General features: G+C 36.8%; 2 protein-coding genes across 2 annotated transcripts in view; one reads left to right on the top strand and one right to left on the bottom strand.

Annotated features, from left to right (window-relative positions):
* Positions 1 to 9,877, bottom strand: part of Col4a5 (collagen type IV alpha 5 chain) — a 177,855-nt gene extending 167,978 nt beyond the window's left edge. The window contains 1 exon segment of the mRNA XM_076918781.1: positions 9,470 to 9,877. Within this exon segment, the coding sequence (XP_076774896.1) occupies positions 9,470 to 9,550 (81 nt within the window). The 5' untranslated portion in view covers positions 9,551 to 9,877.
* A 1,358-nt stretch (positions 9,878 to 11,235) lies between these two features.
* Col4a6 (collagen type IV alpha 6 chain) overlaps positions 11,236 to 19,009 on the top strand; it is a 299,929-nt gene continuing 292,155 nt past the window's right edge. Inside the window, exons 1-2 of the mRNA XM_034485264.2 lie at positions 11,236 to 11,494; positions 11,687 to 11,738. Coding sequence (XP_034341155.1) covers positions 11,484 to 11,494; positions 11,687 to 11,738 — 63 coding nt within the window. The 5' untranslated portion in view covers positions 11,236 to 11,483. The remainder of the gene's footprint in view (positions 11,495 to 11,686; positions 11,739 to 19,009) is intronic.

The raw sequence follows: 19,009 nt of genomic DNA, 5'->3' as shown, positions 1-19,009 counted from the left end.
CACAAGTATCACCAACAGAATACAAGAGATGGAAGAGAGAATCTCATGTGCAGAAGATACCATGGAAAACATTGACACAGCTGTCAAAGAAAATGCAAAATACAAAAAGCTACTAACCCAAAATATACAAGAAATCCAAGACACAATGAGAAGGCCAAACCTAAGGATAATAGGTATAGATGAGGGGGAAGACTCCCAACTAAAAGGACCAGTAAATATCCTCAACAAAATTATAGAGGAAAACTTCCCTAACCTAAAGAAAGAGATGTCCATAAATATACAAGAAGCTTACAGAACTCCAAATAGTTTAGACCAGAAAAGAAATACTTCCTGCCATATAATAGTCAAAACATCAAATGTACAAAACAAAGAAAAAATACTAAAAGCAATAAGGGAAAAAGGCAAAGTAACATATAAAGGCAGACCTATAAGAATTACACCAGACTTCTCACCAGAGACCATAAAAGCCAGAAGATCCTGGACCGATATCATACAGACCCTAAGAGAACACAAATGCCAGCCCAGACTACTATACCCAGCAAAACTGTCAATCATTATTGATGGAGAAACCAAAATATTCCATGACAAATCCAAATTTACACAGTATCTCAACACAAATCCAGCACTTCAAAGAATAATTGGTGGAAAACTCCAACACAAGGAGGGAAACTACAACCTAGAAAAAGCAAGAAAGGAATCTTCCAAAAACCCCAAAAGAAGATAGTTACACAAACATATCTCCACGGATGTTAGTCCAAAAGCTTGGATTAGCAAAGACTCAACCCACAGACCACATGAAGCTCATGAAGAAGGACGACCAAGAGGGGATGCCTCAGTTCTACTTAGAACGAGAAATAAAAATGCTCAAGGGAGCAAATAGGGAAACAAAACATGGAACAGAAACTGAAGGAGGGGCCATCAGGAGACCTTTCCACCTGGGTATTCACCCCATGTACAGCCACCTAATCTAAACACTGTTGTGGATGGCTGGAAGTGCATAATGTGAGGAACATGATATAGCTGTCTCCTTAGAGGTCAGCCAAAGACTAAAACACTCAGAGGACAATGTTCACAATTAACCACTGATATGATCAGGGGTTTCCCAATGGAGAACTTAGTGAGAGGACTGAAGGAGCAGAAAGGGTTATTGACCCCAGGTGGTAAGCAACAATACCAAACAACCAGAGCCCCCCCAGGGTCTAAACCACCAGCCTGGGAACACATAGGGAGGGACCCAAGACTCCAGAGGTATATGTAGGGGAGGATGGCCCTGTCAGACATAGGTGGGAGAGGAGTTTCTTGGTCCCATAAAAAAAATGAATGAAAAATGAATGAATAAACACACAGTGGGGGGGATGTGAGGGCGGGGAGGGGATAGTGAGGGGGTAGGTGTGGTCACTGCCTCATAGAAGCATGAGGAGGGGGATGGGATAGGTTTCTGGGTGGTGGGAGGAAGTAGGCTAAGGGGATAAAATCTGAAACGTAAATACTACAACCAATTTTAAGAAGTGGGGAAAAAAAAGTCTTCAGAACCAACATCTTTAAAAAAAAATGTCAGCCCCCTGGGGGTGGGAATTTTTTTTTCTTGATACTAAAACTTGTTCTGAGAATTGTATATTGCAGAATACACAGCCTTGGTGTATCTACTCATCAAGCATACTGAGCAGACCTGCCCAAACCTCTGATGTCCTGGAATTCCATCTGGATTCAGTGAAGACATAGCATCAGAGGCTTATCAACTTACTCTCCCCCCCACCCCTCTTCTAAAATCTCAACGCCCTTAATCAGCTTGAAGAAGTTAAAGAAGAGTCAGCGCCCCTGTTCCCTGAGCTTGGGGACTAATGTGGTTAATAATGGTCTGTCTTTCTAGGGACAAGTAGTGGTTTTGTTGGAACAGGGGGGATTAGCTAGGACTTACTGCATAGCCATAACCTACTGGTAGAAATCTGTATAATTATTATCAAGATGAAGTTATAAATTCTTAAATGGTACAAAATTTACTTTGATCTCAAAAAAAAAAAAAAAAAAAAAAAAAAAAAAAAAAGAAAGCTTGGAGACCTTGTTTCAGATCCTAAGCCCCCACATAATGTCAAAGAATGACTTTGCGCCCCTATAACTTGAAAACTGAGAAATGTAATCAGGAGGATGTAAGAAACTCAGTGGCCAGCCTTACCCAAAATTTGGACTTCAGGTTCAACAAAAGACCCTGTCTCAAAAAATAAATGGAGATAATAACGAAGGCACCCAATGCCCTTCTTTATCCTCTGCATGCATGTTCATGAACACACACACACACACACACCAGTAAGTTCGGCCATTATGGAATGTATGGGCATTCCTCAATTATTAAAACCATTCCTATTATCAGATTTAGCAGTTTCAACACTGTGTATAAAACAGAAAGAAATTAAATTTGTATGTGACATCTAAGTATCAGTGTTCACTGCAGCATGGTGCACAATACAGAATGCATTGAACCTAAGTGTCCATCGATCGATGATGAAAGAAGTAGCAATACACCTATACATTGAATAATATCCAGTCATATAAAAGAACAAACACAAGTCCTTACAACAACATGGGGAGAAATGTAATTTGTTATGTTATGTGAAAAAGTAAGACACAGAAAGACAAATACTTAAAATTTCCCCTACACAGTCTATAAGTAAGTTGAAATCCGAGGCTGCAGAAAGTACATAGGAAAATTGAATAGACATTTTAAAACACCATGCAGCAGTATATTTATGTATACACTTTACTTTATATATCAATTAAACATAAATATAACATTTTTGCTCTTGTGCTGTTTTTAATTTTATTGTTATTCTTTACATATGTTATATCCTGACTGAAATTTCTTGTAACTCCACTCCTCCCACCCCTCCAATATACCCTCTCTCCTAGATCTACTTTTCTGTTTCCCTTCAGAAAAAAAAAATTAGCAAGCTCCCAGGGATATCAACCTAATATGGTATAACAAATTACAATAAGACTAGGCACAAACCTTAATATCAAGGCTTGAGAAGGCAATCCAGTAGGATGAAAAGTGTCCCAAGAGCAGGCAAAGAGTCAGAGACACCTCCTCACTACTCTCACTTTTGGGGATTCCTCAAAAACCCCAAGCTAAACAACCAGAGCATGTATGCAGAGAGGACCTAGCATAGATCTATGTAGGCTCCATGACTGCCACTTCAGTCTCTGTGGGCCCATATGAGCCCAGGTTAGTTAATTCTGTGTACCATGTTCTCCTGCTGTCCTTGACCCTTCTGGCTCCTAGAATCCTTCCTCTCGCTCTTCAAGGTTCCCCTGGCTTCCTCTAGTGTTCAGAGAACATAATTTTTAAAAGTGAAAACAGCATTACACCCTTAACAAATGTAATTACTAAAAAAGTTCGCATAGTTTATGTGTAGATATAAGTTTTCCTGATTATCAGGGTATACTTCATGATTCAAAGAGTAAAAGTAGCAAAAGTGTTTAACAAACATTAATTACTCACGATAGAGGCAGTAATAGTTACAGATTAAAATACAAAATAAGAAATGTTCATGGAATGACTGACTAAAATAGTGAAAATCTTGAATTTTAAAAAATATATCTTACTAAAGTAGGAAGACATAGTGGTGCGTGCATGTATGTAATGCAAACACTTAGAAGTTTGAAGCAGAAGGATTGCAAGTTGGAGGGAAGCTTTGGCTAAGTAGAAAGATCTTGTCTTAACAAGCAAACAAGAAGTTGAATGTGTAATTGTGGTTTGCATAAATATAAATTGTATTTATAGAAGCTACTTAAAATTAATGTTTTTAAAATAGAATTTCCATACCCTAAGATAAAAATTTTGTAACCTAAAACTAAAATTAAATTGTTCAAAATATGAGCTCATGCTTAAAACTATTTTTAAAAATTATGTATATAAAAAGAAAAACCACCAAAAGATAATAGAAGGTATTTCTTGACTAGCAAGAATTGTAGTCAGATTTTCTTTGTTTCACTATATTTTTCTTATTTTCTAATTTCCCAATATTGATCAAATATCACTTGTCATAGACAAAAGAGACAACAAAAACTGTTTAAATAGGGAACATATAATTATTACCTCCAAATAATGATAATATAATAAAGAGAACAGATAACATTCTCTAAGATAAAATGATTGTAAGATCAAATGCAGACTAGTCTATAACAAAACTAAATATTACGTTTGTTCAATTAAAGGTATAATCAGCAAATGCTGTGATATTATGGAAAAACGCTACACTCCATTAAGGTAGGACATTGTATTAATTTTATCAATAATTGTCTAACACACACACAGAGGTGTGCGGGGGGGGGGGGGCAGTGGTGTGGGCACATTACCTAAATAGAACAGTATAAGTGCAAGTTGTTGTTGAGTTTCTGAGTAAGCATCTTCTGAAAATGTAACATTATGTCATTATGTTAGAACTGAGCAAAGGCTGATAACCAAGAAAGAGAGCCGAAATATTTATCCTGCACTACAAGTGTTTTAGAAAATCTTTCATATGGCACAATGGAAAGAGTATACTGCAAAAAGTAACATACGAGAAAGCTGAATCACAGGAAAGATCATGATATACCTTTAAAGTCACCTACAGAATGAATGGAACAGAGTTAGCAAGTTATAGGTGAGGGTGTAGCTAATTGCAGGAGTACTTGTTTAACATGTTCAGGATTCTGGGTTCAATTCCCAACATCTCCCTTGCCCTGCCCCCCAAAACCCCCAAAACAAGAGATAACAGAAAACAACCACCACAGCAAATATGTATGTTTATTCAATTATCTTTGACTACAATTTGAGATATTGTTATCAATTATAATTTTCAACATACAAAAATCTTCTAATAGATTGATGTTAGAGGCAGATATGTATATGTATGTACTGTTCCATTTAGGTACGTTGCCTACAATTGTGTGTGTGTGTGTCTGTGTGTGTGTGTGATAGGATTATAGATAAACTAAGATAGTGTATTTCCTAGGCCTGTCTGGTGAAAAGGGCTATGAAATAACAGCTCAATCACAATGAACATGCCAAATATCTATATCTTGGTTCGTAAATATCTCTATTTTGTTAAAAGAATAGACTCCTTGGAGAACTGGCTCATCCCTAAATTAGAACAAGGAAAGGAGATGACCATTTTGTGATGCCAGTGAATGAGGCAATGCTTAAAACTGATGAAAATGACATGAAGGATATAGAAACAATTGTGAAAAGACTCCAGGTCTGTATATATTTAGAATAATTTCAGTAAATACTTGCAGTAAAATAATAATTCATTATAAACAAAATAAAGCACATATTCATTTTGCTAATGTTATACATATTGAATAAGTAATTATATAATAAATTTAAAACAGTGAACATATAGTAAAATTCAATATATTTTGAGTACAAAATTTTTGAAAATTGAAACCACTTTTGGCAAATTTAACTACAACAATTATTCATGCCAGAACATTAACAGATGCTAGTATTTGTGATGAAACTATCATGAGGAATAGATTCTTTGGCTTTCTCGATTGTCTCCCAATATTACCCTGTATAGTCTAATAAGATCAGCTTATTTATAAAGGGAAGAGAATGACTTTGTAGTGGACAAACTTGGCAGACACTATTCTAACCAAGTTGCCAAAGGTAATTCAAGGAAAAAAAGAGTATCATATCTTGCATATACAAACAGCAACAGCCAAGTAAAAACATGAAAAATTATGCACTCTTACAAAATAACACGATGGGCACATACAGAAATATATGGATAATACTGTAGAGACAGAGCTGGGATGCAGGTATATTGAAAAGTCTTCAGATAGTGTGTGCAATGTCCTGAATTTGATCATCAAAACTATAAAATATCTAAAGATAGATAGTTGAGTGAACAAAATCATATATGAAGGTGCAGGTAAGTTAGTAAAACACAACAAAGTGAATTGATCATTTTTGACAATACTGTACCACCATGCATTTCCTATTTATCACAACAGGCATATTTCTGGACATTTTTGCATACTTAAAACTACTGATGAAGCTTAGAAGAAACACAGGGCAATTATTTTACAAGAAAATCATCTATCACAAGTTGTAGGTGTTTTATAAATCTAAATTTTATTGATATTGCATAAAACCATATAACCTGCAATTGCTTTTAGATTGCATTTAAACTATCTCATTTTGCATAGACATAGAGATAAAATAATCTTTAAAAATCCATCTATTTACATTATGCTATACTGCTTTACATAAAATGAGAAGTAAGAGATGTAAATTCCATTATCATCAATATTGCATCTTCTGTGTCTAAAAAATGGAATAAAGATTCATACATATGTTAACACGGCATAATTCTATAGACTGCATGCAAAGGAGACAGTATAAGAGACTTAAGGGCAAACTCTGAATTTGAAATTTCTTTTTTTTTTTTTACAATTATTTATTATATATATAAGTACACTGTAGCTGTCTTCAGACACACCAGAAGGGGGCATCAGATCTCATTACAGGTGGTTGGGAGCCACCATGTGGTTGCTGGTATTTGAACTCAGGACCTCTGGAAGAGCAGTCAGTGCTCTTAACCCCTGAGCCATCTCTCCAGCCCGAATTTGAAATTTCTACCTCTACAATTCACTACCTATGTGATATTTAGCAAGTTGCTTAACCTCTCTGTTTTAAAGTTTTCTCATCTGTAAAGTAGCTCTTAATGCGCGCGCACACACACACACACACACACACACACACACACACACACACACACACACTACATTAATAGTCTCTTAAAAAAACACAGAGCAAATGCAGTACACTTAAATCCCTGGGTTCAATCCCTAGCATCACATAAAGGACTAAATATAAAAATTTACCTTACTACACTAGCATAGTACTTAGCACATAATAAACACTGAATAATGTAAACACAAACAATAATGAAAGCAAAGATGATCTCTTTTTTCTATAGAATAGAACATTTCACAGAAAAAAAAAATTCATGGCCAAAAGTCTTAGTCATACCCTTGACACGTTCTTATAAATGGTCACAAGGTACATAGTATGGTTTAAATTGTAGAAATAATAGTATAACTTCCAAAACAAAAGCAAACAAGTCACAAACATTTGTATGCTAGAAGTAGTATAACTGTACATATTATTTATAGACATCATTAAATCTACCAGTTTATCTCTTTGACAAAGTTTTATAGCCATAATCACCTCAACTTTAAAAAATATGATTTTTCCATCACTAAAAATGATCCTTTCAGCTTGAAGTTGTCCTGTTTTCTTACTGCTAACCATTCACTACCTGGATTATTGTATTCTAATGAACATTCTACCTTAAAAAAACTTGCACATATTTTTGATATCCAAATTTGGCATGACTTCAGATTGAGTAAAATCACATAACTATGAAAAAGTAAATTAATTTAATAAGTAATGTTCTTCTTGATATAAAAGCCTCAATATTAGACAATCTTGGTGAGAAACTAAGCCAACTACAGTCAAGTTTCACTCTGGACAAGGTGACCAATATCCCTAGCTCAAGTATGGAGAGCAGATACCATTCATATTTTTGAGATGATTAAAACCTCCATTTAACTAGGGCATTTATTTGTGAGGCAGGAAAAACAAACCCCTGAATTTAAAAGAGGAACAAAATTCTAACCATAGGAAAGTGTGAACTCAAATGTCCTTTAAAAACTGTATAAGAGGGGAAAAACAATTACTTCACAAACACTTGTTACTTTGAGAATACAAAAATAAACTTGCAAAAGAGTTTTTGTCAATCAAAAAACATCTTATTCTTAATATGAATGAATTTAAATTAGCATGCAGTGCTGTTACACACACTTTTATAATTGGTATCTAGTGCACATTTATTCCTAGTAAGATCATTAAAAGGAAGGACTGCTTCAGGAATCATCCACAAAATCTTTGCCCTTGGGGCAAATGCTGTAAACAATAGGCATTAAGATGAGCTTCAAATGAACTATTTTCTATAGCACAATTATAATTTATTCTAACTATCTTTAGCCATACTGGCTGTCAAAACCATACTGCATTCGAAATGCTCTGCCCCAATAGAACATTATTAAGCTATGTCTACTTTGATAGAGGAAACTGATGGTATGCATAAGTAAAACATTTGACATGTGCAAGTTTTCCAGCATATTTTCCACCATAATTACGTTGTGATTACAATAACATAAAAGTTAATTTTTGTACCAGCAGTATACACAGTTTTTCCAGAATATACAGAGGGCAATATGATCTGAGGTGTGCTGAGTCCAAAAGGAACCCCGTCAGCTAACTTTGATAGAGACCCAGAATATCTGTAATATAGTAGCTGCATCTAAAGGATTGATAGTCACTCAAACATGATGTCATGTTTAAGTGTTTTTAAACATCTATTATGATTACTCAAATATAATACTTAAATAATTTGTCACACACTTAGTTATTCACAGTCTGTGTGAAATTAAGTAGGGTGGACTTCAAACTGGAGAACCTTTTCTGCAGAAAAGCCCTTCATTCCTTTGCATTTACCTCTTATCTCCAGAAGGAGAGTGGGTGTTGGGACTACCCAGATTCCCAGCTCAGGGACAGACTGTGGTATCCAGTCTACATTCCTAAAGGCAAGTGGAACTTTTTGCTCTGTCATTTCACATGTGCATCCTCCCCCACTCTTCTAATCCATAAAGCTCATCCCCATTTGAAAACTGAGAGGTCTTTTCCTTTAAATGGGTGAAAGGCAAATTCCTAAGTTGTTCAGGTGCCTTTCTGAGTTTTAAAAATATGCGAGCAAACAGAAATCCATAACTTATTTTTAAATGTGCAAAACTTCTGAAGCCTAAGGCTATACTATGCTTCTTTATTTCCTCCTGGTTGGTATGTTATTTTATCATTTGTATAGGAATGATGTCAACAGGACAGAAAACAGGTTAGATCTTTACAAACCTGGGGTGAGGGTAGGTTCATGTTTCTGAAGAAAAGCTTATAGGCCAAGAGAAGAACTCCATCAAAGCTATTATCACTTTGACCATAGTTCAATTTTAGAGAAACCAAGAATTAAACTATAAATCAAGTTTCAAGCGTTCGTGGGCTGGGTACAAGTAGTGAAAAAAAAAAAAAAAAAGCTAGCTGGTAGACAGCTACCCTAGGTGGGGGACAAAGAGGAAGAAAAGTTTTAAATATCCCCCAGAGTCCAGTGACCCATTAAAGTGCCTCCCCACACCCTCTGTCCGGTCCAGGCTCCACTCTTGCCCCAGAAGAGGTAGCTACAGAGAAGTAAGCGGCCCTGTTTTTAAACACTTGAAAATTTCCCTCGGACCAGCGCTGTGAATTATGTTTCTTTCTAGTAAACGCCAATTTTGACTTCCCTGGCCAAGGTCAAGGAGTGGGGAAGGTAAAGGCTCCAGTGGTTTCCTTTGGAGCGAGGCGAGCAGCGATGGGGCGGGAGGGAGGACTTACCGCAGCCTCTGCGGGCTGCCCCCACAGACACAGGGCCAGTAAGAACCAGCCGGCGGCCAGGCACACTCCACGCACTTGCATTCTTCTCTGGCTCCCGCAGCTCCGTCAGCACCCGCAGGGAATCCCAGGTCCCTTCAGACCGATTGACATAATCTCAAGGGGTTATTGGGAAGAGAGCTAGAGCTAGAAAGGGACAGTGAGTGTCCCCAATTATGCTGGTGCACTTGGGGGAAGAGATTTATAAGAGTGGAGCGATTAAAGTAGCAGAGAGAGGGAGAGCAAGAACAAGAAAGGAAAGAAGCTGTTCTTCCCTCCCCCCTCCCCTCCCCAAGGCTGGTCTCTCGGGAGCACTTTGCCTTCTGTTGGGACTTGCAAACTTTCCTCACTCACGTCCTACAAATCTACTTTCCTCTCTCTCTTCCCCGCACCGCCCCCTCCCCGCCGGCGCTGGGGAATTTGAGTATCACTCCGCCAGTGCTTTCCCCTGCACCGGCAACCTGCGAGGGAGTGACGCTCAGTTATTTGAGAGAGGGAAACTTCCAAGACGAGTTGACTGAACACCACAAGTCCAACCAAAAAGATTTCTCGTTTGTTCACTCGCAGCTTCTCTTAACAGTAGTCTTTCCTGCCAGTCCAGCTTTCCTTCGGATGTGTGCATCATAGCCATTGGCAAACAGACCTGACCCTGGAACTATTTTTTTTAGCGGATGGATTTCAGAGTACAGTGCTTTTTTATTGTTAATCATTAGAAACAAAGTTTTTGCCTCTGCTCCATGGGCTGCTGGCCTTTGCCTTTTAAGTGTTGGTAAGGACAGAGTTTCTATATACAAGCAGAAGATGAGAAAGTATTAGATATACATATATAAATAAAGTAAGAAAATGAACATATATATTTGTGAATACTTAATACGTGGTACAACAAATGTAATATAGGATGTATTAAGTAGGTTAATAATTTTATGTGGTTAAATGTTATTGTAACTTAGTTATTTTTATTTACATGCACAGGATGCCAAAATTATTTATCACTTATATCAAACTAACATAAAAGGTAGTGACTACCATAATTCTGTTTCAGAAGGACCCCAGGCAGGCAATTAAATAACATCAGCATAATTCCTTACAATGAACACAAACACCTCATTAAAAATGTCTATATGGAGTCAAAAGTAGTTGAATTGGTATCTCCCAAATAAAGAAGTCACGCATATTGCTTTGATAACTCTTATAGACATTTTAAGAACCAAAAGACCAAAAAATATACATTACATGGAGTCCTTGGAGTGTCTTTCAGGAATTTGCTCAAGAATTCTTCAGAACATTTCTATTCTCAGTCCCTGGGATTAATTACATTCTTTATATTTTGAATCAGTTTTATAAGGACCAATTCATCCTCAGTTCTAGTGGGTTTAGCGATTATAAGCTTACAACTGCAGAGATCCCTCCTCACCTCCCCAAAAGTTTCGTGAACAATCAGAAAGTTAGAATAAGTCTGTGCATTTGGGACCTTTTGCAAGGACTCTTTCAGGACAATCTGCCTATGTAGTGTTAGTGTACTCAAATCTATTCATGTGTTACTTTATGGAAATGTATAGTGCCTGCTTGCATAGATTCTTGTTTAGAGGTCTCTAGAGACCTGTGAATGAAGCTTTGGAACTGTTATGTGCAGAGGTGCTTGAAATTGAGAAAGAGAAGCAGCTTCCCAAGGTAGGGGGAGGTGATTGACAGCAGACAGCCCCGCCCCGTTCCCCTCCATTCCTTCCTCCCTGGGCGCATGGAACTATCTCCTGAGTACTAGAAGTTGTAGCGGGCACCACTGAGTGTGTTTTGCTTTGGGGGCACTTTTTTTTTTTCTAGCAGCTGATTTTAGTTTCTTCTAAACTAAGCCAATTCGCCCCCCTTACACTGTCCAGAGTAAGGAACAAACTGCCAAGCATCAACGGAGCCCAGATGAGCCCGCGCCACGGAGCAGCTTAGCAGTCTCCTGGGACCCAACTCCGGAGCAGCCACAAGCATGCACCCTGGGTGAGCTGTTGCTGCTCAGAACCCCCTCCTCTTTCCAACTTTGGGCTGCTTTCCCAAGTCAGGACTATACTTGCACTTCTGTCAATGCGGAAAAGTGGGAGTAGGCATCAAAAGGGAGCCCGGGGGCCACTTTCTCACTCAGGACCCTGTAGTACAGAGAGCCCATGTTTCTCACTCTCCCTCTCCTTTCAGATTGTGGCTGTTCCTGGTTTCCTTATGCTTGACCAAAGAACTGGCAGAAGCGGTAAGGCTTCAAAAGACCCCCCCCCCTTCCCCCTCTTGTTCTTGTGTTTATGTTGGGGGTAACAGAGGGTTGCACCAAATGGAGCCTCTCTAATAGGAGTTAATGGGCTTCTTGAAGAGGAATAGCAAGTATAACGTAGCCTAATGCTACAGTGTTAACCTAATGCTCTCAGGACTCAGCAATTTTCCTGTCTTAAAACATCCGTGTAGGTTTGGAAAACAAAAATTAGAGATGGACAATGCAAGATGCACGCATTTGTGAATGTCTCAGGACAACTTTAGATGACTGACCTCTGATGTCTTCTTTTGTGCCGATGGGCAGATCTGCAAAGCTGAAGAAACATAGCTTTCTCTAACTGTAAGAAGGTGGATTGCCGCATAAGTTTGAGAGTGGAAAGAGAGCATAAAGGACAGACTTGAATGTGGCAGCCATATGATGGGAATTAAAGTTTATATTTGCATGTAGGTCCTTCCATACATCAAAAGGTTAAATGCTTCGGATAGATAAGCTTTCTAAAACTTAACCTTTTGTGGACTGTTTAGGTATTACCCATGAACTTATAGAAACTCCAGGCAAAGGAATTCGGGTCAAGAGAAGTTTAATGGATCCCAGAAAGTAGAGAAGCATCCAATGCAATTAGTAGGATAATTTCACAAGGGTGAAGTGACTAAATGATCAGCTATGCTAGTTTTCCAGTTGAGCTAGTTAGTTATGCTGGCAAAAATAAACTTAGCTGTCATGTTCAAATAATATGTTGTTTTAAAAAAAAACAACCTCTTTATAGAAATCCAAGTCACTTAGAATACAAGCAGTAAATAAACATTTTTGAATTTTTATCTTGAGAATTGTAATTATTTTAACTGATTGGATCTTTTTAAAGTGTTTTAAATACAATTTTAGAGCCATGCTTATTTCAGTCAGTAAGATTACCAAAACACTTTGTCCTAACATGAGGTCTGTAAATATATATATATATATATATATATATATATATATATATATATATATATATATTGAAATGATTTCTTATAAAGAAAGTAAAGTACTGGAATATTGAATCATAAATTTTGTGACCCTTTAAGTCTGATTATCAGCTCTTAAATATGTTTCTGCTAATCTTTGTATGAAGAAATACTGATCTCAGATTCTTGTTCACTTTTCTGCCTTATTCTTCCAGTCAGTTTCCTCAAGGGTTTACACTACATTTATTGAAAATGTCAGCCTTTGATTTCACTTTGTCCAGGAGTCTTGTGCTGTTTTGTTGTTGATGATGTTGTTTTAATGTAGAATACCTCCAGTAAAACTTTTATTTTCAGTCTTTGACTGGTTTTATATTTTGTTTGTTAGGTTGGTTGATTGGTTGGTAGGTTGGTTTTTTGTTTCTTTTTTAAGGGAAAGCATTTGATCATTGTAAACGGACAGGCATTTCTGAGATATCATATCTTTATTTGCTATGGTAGAGAATAAAGTTTTCAGTCTTTCCAAGCATTGAAGAGGGTCTCTACATCTAGGTTGTATACGATTGTCTCATTATTTTACAAGGTAACCTTGCCATTAACTATGGTAAGTTTGGAATGAACCTTGAAGAACATTGACAATACTTATTCTGTTGCTGTAAGTCCGGAACTGCTGTATTCAATCTTCTTTAATTGGTCACAGCATCTTTGGTGTTGGAAAGTAGGTTTTTTATGGCAAAGAGAAAAAGAGATGAGTCACAAAATACTTTCTCAGAAGATGCTATTACTGAAGAGATTTTTTTTCTTAACATCCTAGCATGGTATCTCATCTAGTCTCAATTTGAGTCTATTCTCTGTTTTTTTGTGCTGTTTTCTGCTTTTCAGATGGTTGTAGGCATTTGAATTCACAGTACTTTGAGTGATATCAATACAAATAACTTATAAATGCATCGATAAGAGTTCTATTAGACTTCATTATGAGAAAGCATCTCCATACTGTGAGAATTAACTCACCAAACAATGGAATATTTGGTAAGCAATTAAAGACAGGGTTATGTAGTTGCTTTTGAGCATTTTCTTTTTAAGAATTTGCAAAACAATTCAATATAAAAAACGGAAAACTAAATGTTAAAATCCATTACTTTTGTTTTTCAGGTGAAATATCTGCAAGGTTTTTCTTAGTGAGACAGAACGTAGGATTGCAGAACACCAGGAATCCTTTAGTTAAGTGCTCAAGTTCATAAGGGGCTGCTGTAGATTAGATGCAGAAATTTAAAAAAGAAACAAAATGTAGCTACCTACGATCTAGAAACTTGGGGTTTTTTCCTATACAATGCTGCTCATTATATTTCTTGATGAAGACTGCTTTCAATTATCTTCATGTATTGTATCCTATTAGAAAAACCTAGAAAAAACTACAAATCTCAACCTAGACTGTCATGTCCAGGAGATTAAATGTACCTTAGAGTATTGTGAATCCTTATGCTTTTTAAATCATTCTGTCTGTATCCAAGAGTACATTCATAAAAGTCTCCAGTACATCCAAGCATATATGAAGTCAAAAGACTAATGGGACACTTTTTTAGGAGGGGAGGAGAATAAAGAATAAGAACAAGTTTGCCATCCATATTCAGGTAAAGATCTCATTGTAATGCTAGCATCTTTCTTTCAAAAGTGCAAGCATACCCAGGTTGGTTTTTTACACTGTCACTGGCCCAGTCATTATAGTAGCCATCAAAGGATGAATGCTGTTTTAATGTTCAGGAGCCATCAGCAGCTGGTGGCTGATGGAGGAAGTGTCAGTTTTCTTCTGGATCTGCCCCCTGTCGGTTATTCATGCTCCAGTGGTCCTACAATCACCCACATACTGGCAGTGCTAAGTGGACTCGGCATGTTAAAAAAAGAGAAGGATATATGAAGTTCAGAGGGTGAAGTAATGATGGAGTACATGGAGAGGAACAGGGGAAGAAATGGAGATGAATTTGATAAAAACACATTGTATGCATGTATGAAATGGTAAAAAAAGTAAGTTAAGATATATATTTTTTAAGAGAAAGAAATCGATAAAATTCCTTTCTCATTTATTGTTTAGGTGTCTGTGTACTTGTTTTTTTCTTTAAAAAGTTTCCATACAATCTCTTCTGATCATATTCTCTCCCCTCCCCCAACTCCACACCTCCTTACTCAATGAACTTCACGTTCTTTCAGTCTTTCTCTAAAGAAAAAAAAAACTCAAAACAAATGAGCAAATAAATAAAAATAAAAAACACTAAAATAAAAGAAAAAGTGCACATACACAAAGAAATGTGGAGTCTATTTTCTATAACTACACTGCAGGGTTGGCCTCTACCTACAGTTTCTTTTCTATACCAAGTATTCAAGTCTCCTACATTTTAAAAGCAAATCAAAAGCCAAAATCAAACTCAGAAATGGAAAAATATATAATTTAATTTTCTTCCGTAAGTATGGCCCTCTCAATGCAATTGAAGCTAATTTCTCTTTTATTTTATTCTCTTCTTTACTACTGTATTAGAGTCCAGACTGAGTCTACCCCATTCTGATTGCATTCTTTCAGCTATTAATGCCTGTTTAACTACCAAGCAAAATGATTGTGTTCCAATCTCCATTCTGTCTTTCCTACTTTCAGTTTCCCATTTTCTAACCCTGCTGAAATCTTCTTTCTGATTTTCAGAATACTGTGGCTCATTAGCCAATGGTTCTTTGAGATTTTAAAAATGTTATGTGTTCAATAGATATTTATTCAGAGACCTCTATAATGGAAGTCATGTGTTGAGCTCTAATATTCCAGTGGTGAACAACTTAGGCATGATCTTTAGTAGGGAACTTACAATTTTGATAGTTTCATGTCCTAATATTGTGACAGATTTATTCTCAATGAAACTGTCGCTCTGAGCTTCAACCCTATATTTCCAACTGCCTACTAAGCCTCATCGCTCACTTAAAAACAGCATCTGGAGTTTAGTATAAGCACTCGCCTAAAGCCAGCTATTATTTCTTGTGCCCAAACACAGCATATCTAAAGAGAAAACTATTTTCTAGTCTTTCTCTTTACACGTCAACTGCAACCTTTCTTTCCCTATTTTGCTTTCTTCACCATCCATCAGTTTCAGGAACAAACTACAGAATCAGTCACCACTCCTGTCCATATCATCAACAAGTTCTACCAGTTTTATCAAAAATCTATAGACTAATACTTTCATCCACACACTTCATTGATTCTAGACCCAGTCACCCTATATCTATAGCTTCTGAACTAACCCTTCTACTTCAATACATTTGTTATAATATCTATAATGCCACAAGGGTTAGTTTACTAACAAAAAATTCTAAGTATGTCATCTCTAGGTGTAAAACCTCTGCTCATCTCCCATTTCTCCCATAAGAAAATGCACATATGCTTGGTTTGGGAAATTAAAGACTTTCAATTCTTTCTTTGTATATCTTTCCAGGCTCATAGTTTTGTGTTTCTCCTTCTTACACTCGTAAACTAAGATTTTCACTATTCTCATACCATGTTTTTTTTACCTTTCTTTGTTATTGGATATGTTGTCACCTATGTTTATTATACACCCCTCCATATTATACCTTTGCTTCTATCCAGTGAATTCTTACCTAGTCCTTCATACCTACATCAAATGTCATTTACTTAATGAAATAATTACAGACCTCTTCAACTTGGTATTCCAAAGGACCACAACACTACCAGACATGTCATTTGTGGTTAAAACATGACTTCCTAAGGAACAAGTTTACTGCCAAAGGCCTGCAGAAATTGTCCTTTCTTTGTATAGCTTAAGAATTACTAATCCAATATAGATCATTTAACAAAACAAATAACAATGCTGGATTCAATGAGAGGACTCAGCGAGTGACAAGAGCTTGATCCCCACAGCACAATTAAGATGGAGATAACCAACTCCACAAAATTGTCCTCTGCCCTCCACATGTGTATATTCCCCCTGCACACACATACACACATCACACACACACATACATCACACACACACATACATCATACACACACCAGCACACACACATTGATAATATATATATATATATATATATATATATATATATATATATATTAAACTATTCAATGGTGAAATGTCTAAGAGATGAGAGATGATAGAAAATGATTTTGCTAAATGCTACCTCTATCCACAGTTCCTAGTTGCGTGATTTAATGTACTTTTCTGTGACTTAGTTTTTCATCACCAGAAAAGGAAATCATATCTTGCTCCTTAGGTATTATTATGCTTTGCAAAGTTAAATGAAGCCATGGGAACCCACTGTATACAAAGAAGGTCTCACATTCTCATCCCACCTCTGACAATTATCTTCTGTTTATTGCTATTTCAGTGGAATATTAAAACTAAATTCCCAATTTTGACAAATGACACATAGGTAGATGAGCAAAGGGGAGATATCAGAGAAGATCCTTTTGTTTCTAGAGTCTGTCTCCTGCCATGGTCATGTTTTAGTATTGCCCTTATTGTTTTCCCCATGTCTAGTACAATAATAAATATCTAGCAGTGTTTCCAGTTTACAAAGTGCTCTCTCATTATTTCATAAATGGCTCCAGGCTATCCTGTAAAGTAATCTAGGACAAGTATTTTCATGTCATGATATTTAAGGTTTATCCAAGCTCACAGATCTAAGAAAAGGCAGAATTAGGTAAAAGTACAGCCTAGAGTGCTGTCTCCAATTGAGGCTTTTTATCATCTCTTATCTTGAGTCTCTACAAACAAACTGAGCTGTTCTGGCTGCAGTCCTCTCCTGCTGCTCACCCCCTTTGCTGATAGCCTTCGTCTGTCTTGTCTGTCTCCAAAAGCCATGGTGCTTATTCTAAAACAAACAGGATCAGGGCACCCCTTAGTACCATCCTACCCCCTCTCCTCATATACCATGGAACTCAAATTGCATCCCAGTTATCCTTCTGATGTTGGCTCAATTTGCAAAGCATATTTTCATGCCTATCTTTTCCATTTTCAGCCTTCCTACTGTGTTTATGTATGGCTGTGTTCTTATTCCCTTAAAGTCTAGTTTAATAATTGCTTTTTTCTTTAATTTTCCTTTCTGTTTTCTTATGGCTGCCACTGTTGGTTCTTTGCCCTTCACTGTTCTTGTTTTCCTTCAGTGAAAATTTGTCTAGAGCCTACTGTGTGCCAGACATTCTGGTTGACAATGAGAAGAGAAATGTCAACTCCTAATCTGATGTGACTTAACACATTTTGAGAAATTAGCTAGAGGAATCTTAAAAGCATCATCTTAATACCTATACTCTGGCCTGTTTATCTATGTGAGTCTGTAAATTGTAATAGCATTGAAGTTAATCACAATAGTGAATCATTTATTCATAGAGGACTCATTCCTGCAAGGTAAATCTCTCTCATCTCCAGATTTACAAAGTGTAGGCAATCTGAAGCCATCTAAGCAGGAGTAAAGATATTCTAAAGAGGGACATTTGTTCTTCTCTCTTTGACTATCAGTCTACTAAAACAATGAACTCAAAGGCAATGGAATTTCCCCAGGCATCTCATACTGGAATGAAGCTTGGTACTAGCCAGAAAAGGAAGTTGTCTCTCAGGAAGAGATTTCACACAGTTCTGACAACTTATCCGATCACCTTACAGGACAGCCTGGAGCCTACAGGATGAAGGCTCAGTGCTGAATAAGATTAAAACTGGACCAGGAGTACTGAATTAAAGCATATGTCTTGCTGTATGTGTAAAGCTAAAACCAAGTCAGGATCTTGGTGTCAAGTCCAAAGGAAACTCAATTAAATGTACATTGTAAAGGTCTGAGGAAGTAATTTAAAGTATAAGAAATGCTTCAGATTTCTTTCCCCTTTGATTTGCTATCATTATATCAAGTCTTCAAAAGTTCAGAGTTTTAACATATTACTTGATGTAGTTTTCTTTAGATCTGACATTTGGAAAATGCACCTGGGAGACACTGGACTTCTTTGTTCCTCTTCCTTATGTGGCCACATTTATTAAACCTTTTCTTGCTTTCACTATTACTTATATCTTTAATATTATGTTGGTGGAAAGCTATACCTACCTTACTGAGGCTGCTGAAGTCCGGGTTTTAAACCTAAAGACACCTGGTAACAATGCCTTAATGTCTGCCCTCTTCTCGGGCTTCTTATGGGTGTCATATGCCACTCTGCAGGTCATTTTCTGGATTTTAGTTCATTATAGAATGATTCAAAACAAAGCATTTGTGTTCGGAGACAAATACACCTACATTCAAATACAAACCCCATTATAAACTATAGTCTTAGCAAAATTA

Source organism: Arvicanthis niloticus, chromosome X (genome assembly GCF_011762505.2).
Source record: "Arvicanthis niloticus isolate mArvNil1 chromosome X, mArvNil1.pat.X, whole genome shotgun sequence".
Taxonomy (NCBI): Eukaryota; Metazoa; Chordata; class Mammalia; order Rodentia; family Muridae; genus Arvicanthis; species Arvicanthis niloticus.
The sequence above is the reverse complement of the archived record's forward strand: the minus strand, read 5'-3'. Positions and strand labels throughout refer to the sequence as shown.